The sequence below is a fragment of the Salvia miltiorrhiza genome, chromosome 7 (genome assembly GCF_028751815.1).
Source record: "Salvia miltiorrhiza cultivar Shanhuang (shh) chromosome 7, IMPLAD_Smil_shh, whole genome shotgun sequence".
NCBI classification, from domain to species: domain Eukaryota; kingdom Viridiplantae; phylum Streptophyta; class Magnoliopsida; order Lamiales; family Lamiaceae; genus Salvia; species Salvia miltiorrhiza.
The window spans coordinates 55,370,902-55,379,213 of NC_080393.1; the positions used below are offsets into that span (position 1 = coordinate 55,370,902).

An 8,312-nucleotide genomic window follows, 5' to 3' on the forward strand; every position below is an offset into this window, starting at 1 on the left:
TCCCACATCGGTTAAGTATGGGCTGATTGGTGTGGTTTATAACACCTTAGACACCCTCTCCTTGATAGCCTAGTGTTGGATAGAAACTTGATATTAGCTACCTAAAGTATTGTATAGAAACTTGATATTAGCTACCTAAAGTGTTGTATAGAAACTTGATAGCTAATATTCGTGTCATAAAAATTAATGACATTTAAAAGTGTAATTATTAGTGATTAGTTACATCATTAAATGTCACTAATTTTTATAACACACATAATAACTAGCAAACTTCAATATTATTAGTGGATTTTTTTTTGTAGTGCCGGCAGCAACGAAGCTCGATGTCGGAGACTCCTCTCCGGAGGCCTAGCTAATTACTCTACAAGCCTCTATACTTATACATTTCACATGTATTAATCCTAAAATTGTGTATGACTTGATCAACCAGAACAGACTTACCAACCAAAATATGTCTGTTAGCAATTCTAAATACTTATAGCTAGAAACCTAAATATTAATGGTTGATTCACATACTTCAATTCGTGTAAATAATGTCTTTCATAAAACATGCCCTAGAAGGAATTTTAAATAGAATAACTATAACTTAAAGAAAGTATAAATTGGAGGCAAAAAAATAAGAAAAGATAAAACAAATTAGTAAGAGAAGAAAGAAAAAATTGGAGGAAAAAACTCATCTTTTATATACTTTATACGTTCCTAAAAATTGTGACCCAATGGGAGGGCAAGAATTAAAAATAAATAAAAAATAATAGGTGTGTTTGAGCGAAGATTAGGTCTTACACATTTGTGCAAGTAGTGAGAAAGAAAGTTTGTAAGTCATTTTCAAATAAAGTAAAGTCACAATTTTTAGGGACGAGAGAAATATTATATAGATTGTGTCTTATTATATGGGATAGTCTAAAAAGAAAAGCGTGTTTTCAATAATGGGACGGACAGAGTATTTCGAAACAATTTTACTCCTACCAACCAAACGAGTCCCACTAGAGAATTAACAAGCAAGCTCGTGATAGTTAAAGAGTCCGACCTTATTCTACTATTTCACCTATGTAGACAATACCTTCTACACCCTCATATCATTTATCCTACGCTAGATAGATAACTAATCTCATCTTAAGTTTTAGTAATCACACCATTTCGAAGCATGAATACCAAACACATCCTAAGGATCTTAGCAGCACTCACCAGTTCCATAATTACTCAAGTCATTATGGAATGAGGTTACCACTTTTGAAATATGAAAAGAGCATAACGAATAAATAGAAACTATGTAACTTGCATCGACACCCAAAACAATTGCAAAATTATGCTGGTGCAACAACATGACATCTGAAACAGCTTCTTTGTTTCCCAGTTGCAAATGGGCTGTTCTATTCAAATCATCACTAACTGAGATCTTGTTAATTTCTCTTGCGCTTGAGCGTCTTCACTTGATTGAAAACGTATGCAATGACTTCCTTTAGGGTGGCCTTCCTGTTTTCTTTGAAGCTCCACAGCTCCGGAACCACGTAGCAACCACTCGGGTTGTATTCTTGGATTTCCTTCGAGGCTGTAGCAACGGCATCATAGATTTCGTCTCCCCATTCTTCTTTAAGGTTTACCAGCAATTCGTCATCCTCTTTCAGCACGAGCTGCGTATATTACAGAACGAGCTTTGGAATTTGGGGAAGCTCAAAACATGGTAAGGTTTAGTAAAAATCATTTCAAGCTACCTGAGCATTCCCCTTGCTATCCTCGACAACTCGGAATGGGTACCATTCAGGATCTTTTAACTTTTCTACCCACAAGGAGCAAAGTTCAGCAGCCTTCATCTCTGCTTCTTCGGGAGGGTATCGTTGCCTGCATGCATTCTTGAACACTTTCACGTCGAGTTCACCCATTCTTTTTATCCCTATATTAACACGGCTGCTGCTCAGCATATCAGTTAAACCCTGAAAATCAATAACACAAAAAAGAGAAAGGTTTATCCAGCAGATCCTCAGAAGAGAATCTTCGATAATCTTTCTTGACTGCTTTAGCATTTTCGTGGAAGTTCTACTCTTCTGGATGATTATAAATTTATAAATTTATCAACTTGGAGGTAGCAGCATATTAGTCACTATACACGACAAATTTCATACCGCAATTAGTTCCTTGCGAGCCTCATGCAGCTCGTCGTTGCTTTGGCGCTCTTTAGAAAATAATAGCTGGTTTATATCTTCTAGATCACCCAAATTCATCTGATTTACCTCCAAGGAAAGTTGGAGTTCTTTAATTTCCATTTCAAGCTTCTGCTTCTCATCCAAATTTCTTTCTAACTCAACAACTTTTTTCAGCGCCTCTTCCTTCTCTCTCTGCACATTGCAATAGATGTCATGATATATGAGAAGAAACAGAAATTTTTTCGTAATCTTATATGCAAGAATCATTTTACAAGTATCATTCAATTATAATTTATTATTTTCATCATACACCCTATCAAGTTCATCTTTCTTCAATTTTCTCTCTCTATCAAAATCAATTATCCAAACACTTTTACAACTTATAAGCTCATGAGAAACTACATCTTTTAACCACTTTGAAATAAGCTCAGCCAAACACCCTCTCATCTTACCGGATTCCTTGGGAAAAAACAGGCTAAATTAATGCACATATTTGTCACAATAATATTTATTAGACATAATAGTGTAAATTCAATCAAGGGTTCAAAATAACTGGCTTGTGATAGAATTCACAAATGTGTCCGAGGTCTTCCCCTTCCTTGTTGACTCTGCCAAACCCCCTTTAGTGCATCCTCCAACATCGCACGGCTAAATAATACAATATTATACGAATATGTTATACAAATACGTGAAAATCTTATTTCAAAGATGTTATGATTAATTGTTATATAGTATAAATAAATTGCAATTATTTGTTTAAAGAATAAGATATACCTGCATAACGCTTGTATCATGTGGGGTGAAGCCTTCGGCAATAGAATCCACATCAGTCTTGATCTTTTTTCTAGAAGGACCGGCTTCTGCAGATGCATTATCTATGTTTGCTCCATTTGAACTAACATCAATGTTTATTCCCAACATTTTCGATGCCGCTAAAACACTATCCTTGAACTTTTGATCCTGTCTTTCCTCTTCAGATGCACTACGTACCAGTCTCTTCAACTTTTCAATACCTGCAGCTATGATAACAGCTTTCTGCATAATCCGCAATGGTAGGCTCAACTGTTCATCATGATGATCATCCACGTATTCTTCCGGTAGCTTAACTGGGACGCGTAATGCACCTCCCCCAAAATACCCATCCACTAACTCCCTTCTCTGCCTTTCCCTCAGTGTGCTCGTGGTCCAGTTCCCAATCACTGGGAACGATCTCACCTCCATGCATCGGTTGATCTCGACACGATCAACATAAAAGAGCTGTCATGGTTAATATGAAACATTACCAGAGTAGGGTAAAACTAAAATATATAGAAAAAAAAATTGAAAATTTAAAACTTACAACAAGGAATAACGCAGGGCCCTTGAAGACCTTTGACTTATCTACTGACCAAGACCGCTTGTGGTCAATTAAGCATCTAATCACAAATTCTCCCCAATTCCACTCACGAACCTTGTTCACGTCGTGGAGACGATTCAGAATAAACGGAAGAATGTTGCCGCTTGTAGTGCTCTCTATGAGTGCAAAGGCCATTGCTATCAAAAAATGACGCCTAAACCAAGTGCCGCCATGAGCAGTAGCAATCATTTCATCCAATATGTTTGTTAACGTTATTTTCTCCCTACTCAAGCACCCAAAGCAATCTAGCCACTGCTTGAATAGATCATTTGTTGCTCTTCGCTCAAAAATATCTATCTTTTTCTCTCCCTTCGGGAACCCAAACACTCTGTACACATCGTCTTCAGTTATTTCAAGTTTCAGTCCGTCATTCAATTCCATCGCGCAGCTTCTGGAGTTGAATCGGTCAAGAGTCCAATAGGCCAATTTCCCGGGTATCTCCCTAATCCCTAAGTCTAGTATTTTACCGAAACCCATCTCCCTTATCGCAGCCTTCTGTGGAACATTTAGCATTTGTATTCTATCGTAGAAAGATGCAAGTGTAGAAAGACTCGGAATTTCTTTTAAATCACCTGTTTCTTGTTCTCCAGCTACTACTACCAATTTGAAATTTGAGAGCTTTAATTTATTTGATTTAAGTAAAATGATTATTCAATAAAATCATAAAGCACATTTAATGTTATTGTATAAGGAATAGCACCAAATAACAGTTATTTTTATGGAAATTCATATTCTTATCAGATAATCATAGATAATCAACGTAATACTATTATTCATTATAATTACGCAATATAATTCAAACTTCAACAAAGAAAACTTTAACCCCAAATAATTCACATTTGTACATATGAAAATTTAAAAAAAGTTACAATGAAATAGAAATTGAAAATCATGTACATCACACGCAAATAAGATTCTTTTGCAATTTACATATAGTTAATCAGCATGAATTCTAGCATAGAATAAAAATACTTCACTACCTGCAAATAAATAAACAATAATAAATTCAACACAACCAACAAAAAGTTAAACATGTTTGTTAATTTATACACAAATCAAATTCGTGTTTTCCATTGAAATAAGAACAAAAACTACCAATGTTAATACATATGAAACGTATATAACCCACAAATACTAATATTTCAGTATTTGCATATATACTAAAAAATTAAGTAAACATCATACAAATTTCATATTATATAACTATTGATAAAACCTTAAACTGAACATGCACATCACACTATAAAACAATGCATATTATACTTCAAAACCATGCATAATAAATCGTCAGATTTATAACATCAATTTACAACCAACACAATTTTGTATTTTGTCCATTAACACATAATCCCAAAACAAATAGATTGATATATTGAACTAGTAAGATAAAACCAATGAATACCAACAATTAGATTATGAACAACTATATTTAAGCAACCAATTACATATTACAATAATTAAGTACCTTCCTTTGTTGAACATGCCTGACTTGTAGATGGCGTGCACGTAACATTTTTCTTCGCAGGAGATGCAACTGATGCATCACATGCATCTGATACATCAAAAATGAGTTATTAGCATTGGATAACAAAACAATTATTAATTCATATGAACGTCCATACCCTTCGATGATTTTCTTGGATTATTTTCACCACTCATCGTTCCTAACAAAACAAAACAGATAGATGTTACGCAACGCTTCTGAGATTTGTATTTGTTAGCTGATTCCTATCAATCTAATTGTACCACAAGATTTAAAAGTATTAGTGTTTATCATTAAGGCCCAAAGAGTACATCCAAAGTAACAATCATAGTAGTAAACACAGGTTAACGATGTTTTATGTCCCAAACTTTCAGCATTTTCCATAAAATATCCTGAACTTTCATTTCTTCTAAAAAATCCCGAACTTGATTACTATAAAATGTCCCGAACTTTTTTTCCTCCTAAAAAACCCCGACTTTCATCATTTTTCATCAAATCCCGAACTTGATTACTATAAAATGTCCCGAACTTTTTTTCCTCCTAAAAAACCCCGACTTTCATCATTTTTCATCAAATGTCCCGCTATACAAAATCTGGTGACTGAAAGATGACTCATCTCGTCAGAGAATTCTTAAATTATCAACTTAGTGGTACAAGATTCACAATTTGACTACAATTAATTTAAGAGCCATTTTTTAGTCACCGGATTTTGTGCAGCGGGACATTCTATAGAAAATGCTAAAAGTTCGGGGTTTTTTAGGAGAAAAAAATATTTTATAAGAAACCTTGTATTATTCAACTTTTCCCCTTTTCGTGAACAGTATATGTATAGTGGGTGATCATCACAACAAAAGATTTGACGAATTGATGTTTATAAGCAACACTCACCACATTCGGATGTAAACAATTTCTAATAAGCTCACAGATCAAGATAGAGACATGAGTGATGAGACATCAAGTCTTATTCAACTTTTCACAGCCAAAAACTTCAAAAATAACGAAAACAGACACGTTTATACTGCTAAAATTACACACGAAAGATTTCTAGAAACAAGAACTAGATTTATTAGCGAAAGATGTTACCTTTGATTATATCTCCTTCTTCGCGTCTAATTTTTGAAAAACCCTAACAAGTTTTCACCGGTGAACAACTGCGTACCTTGCAATTACTTCTTCCCCATTCCTATTCGGTAGATTTTCCTCTTCAAAGACTGATGAAATCGTAATTGCCGCATAAGGAAATCCGGAATTTGATTTTCTGATGCAGACGATTCGGCGGTAAAAAAAAAAAAAGTTTTTACCTTTTAACTTTTTTTGGTAAGAACCACCCCTTTTACTTTGTAAAAGCAGAAAACTCATTGGTGATATCTTGGGATTTTTTAGGACAGTAAGTTAGGCTGATTTGGAAATTAGGACAATAATTTTTGGATTTGTAAAAATAAGATACTAATTAATAAGCGTTGCACGAGCAGGATATTTATCGGCCAATTATCGAATTTTTGAACTTTCCCGCATGGACCAAGCACATGACATCTTATCTTGGGCCATAAAAATAACGTATTTGCCACATAATCAACCCCTTCGTGCGGGTTATTGTGTGTTTGGTCCATGCAGAAAAGTCCGAAAATTGGATAATTGGCTCATAAATATCTTGTGTGTAACACTTATTAATTAGTGTCATATTTTTACAAGTCCGAAAGTTATTGTCCTAATTTCCAAATCAATCTAAATTACTGTCCTAAAAAATCCTCTGACTCTAATTGTTGATTTTTTTTTTCTATGGAGAATCAGTTTATTTTTATTTCTTAGATATAACTGTCATTTTATGGGACAGAAAATTGATTCTATATTGCTATTTTTTACTATATGGATGCGTTTACTTTGGTTGTATAAAATATTTAATAGAAAATAATAAATAAAAAAAGATGAGAAAATATATTTTTTTCTTTTTTTATCATACATTTACTTGACATGAAAAGATAAGAAAATATTAAAAAATATTTTCACACCCCTACTTTAGGATAATACATTGGAGAGAAAATGAGTGAGAATAAGCTGTCCGATAAACTTTTTCATCTTGCCCGAAAAAAAAAATCATCATAATAAACATGTGAAAATTGTGAAAAAATGAGTAAAAAGAATATATTTTTCCTCTCATTTTCTTAATCAAAGTAAACGTGTCCTTAGAGGCAAAATATAACAATAAATTTTAAAATTTTAATATGCACTCTTGTTTATTGTAGCAGATAGAACAAAATCATAATAATAATTGTTACTAATATTATTAAGTAAATTAACTTATGTCCATTGCTGGACATTTTTATCCACATCAATTTTTTACTGTAATTATTGATTTAATCTCTCTTTTAGTATTATAAAGAAGAAAAACAAATGTACGTAAGTAATACGTTTAAAATACCTCATATTGTAAAAAAATAGTAAAACAACAAATATATTATCAACAATTTAATAAATTCTAGAGTCTACCGAAATTATTAGCATTTGATATTAATCAAATCACTATATAAATTACAAATACGTTTACAATTGCTTGATATGTATAAACTATAATAATTGCTTGATAAAATCACAATTGCTACCATAATCTCGTTTCATTTTTTATTATTATTATTATTACTATTATTATTATTATTATTATTATTATTATGGTTCTTGATCCAACTACAACCAAACAATGTCAAATATGCAACTAATATGTGCTTTTGTGTGCAATCAAGACACCGATATGTAACGACTATTTTTCATGTTCGTAATGTAAAATTCTAAAGAAATATTATCTCCGTCTTTAAAATAATTTCCTTTTTTTTTGGGACGCCCCCAAATAACTTCTTTTTTCTTTTTTTCCATTTTTGAACAATTACCCCATCACTAATAATATTTATTTATTCTTACTTTTCACTTTTCACCACTCCTCATACTAAATTACTAATTATAACATCTTTTCACAACTTTCAATAATAATTATAACACTTTTTCTCCACTATCAATACATTTTACAACTTTTCCTTAAAACCCGTGTCGTCCTCAAAGAGGAAGCTATTTCAGGGACGGATGGTGTATTAAATTTTTAAAAATATCTTTTAATTGCTTTTATTTTAGAAGATATATGAAGACATGCGTACACTTTGAGATGATTTTCAGTTTGTAAGATTAGATAGGATTAGTCTTATAATATCTTACTTAATTTGATTGATACGCCCAGTACTTAATCCCGATAATATATCACGTATGATTAATCATAACTTATGAGTCTTGGTCCACCCTTATAATA

General features: G+C 32.6%; 1 protein-coding gene across 6 annotated transcripts; it reads right to left on the minus strand.

Annotated features, from left to right (window-relative positions):
• Nucleotides 1-943: 943 nt before the first annotated feature.
• On the minus strand, nucleotides 944-6,358 carry LOC130994833 (factor of DNA methylation 4-like). Of its 6 annotated transcripts, none has more exons than XR_009091941.1 (9): nucleotides 6,104-6,320; nucleotides 5,160-5,201; nucleotides 5,003-5,089; nucleotides 3,481-4,133; nucleotides 2,916-3,398; nucleotides 2,121-2,333; nucleotides 1,713-1,931; nucleotides 1,254-1,631; nucleotides 944-1,003 (listed from the first exon to the last, which is right to left on the minus strand). XR_009091941.1 is itself a non-coding variant. In XM_057919916.1 (8 exons), exons 2-8 carry the CDS (start codon nucleotides 5,194-5,196, stop codon nucleotides 1,401-1,403), a joined length of 1,923 nt encoding a protein of 640 aa, XP_057775899.1. In that variant the 5' UTR covers nucleotides 5,197-5,201; nucleotides 6,180-6,358; the 3' UTR covers nucleotides 1,193-1,400. The 6 variants fall into 6 exon arrangements, 4 of the variants coding, with proteins under 4 accessions (XP_057775899.1, XP_057775901.1, XP_057775898.1 ...); XR_009091942.1 differs by having other exon boundaries at nucleotides 3,481-4,130; nucleotides 6,104-6,319; XM_057919916.1 differs by lacking the exon at nucleotides 944-1,003 and having other exon boundaries at nucleotides 1,193-1,631; nucleotides 6,180-6,358.
• Nucleotides 6,359-8,312: the final 1,954 nt, after the last annotated feature.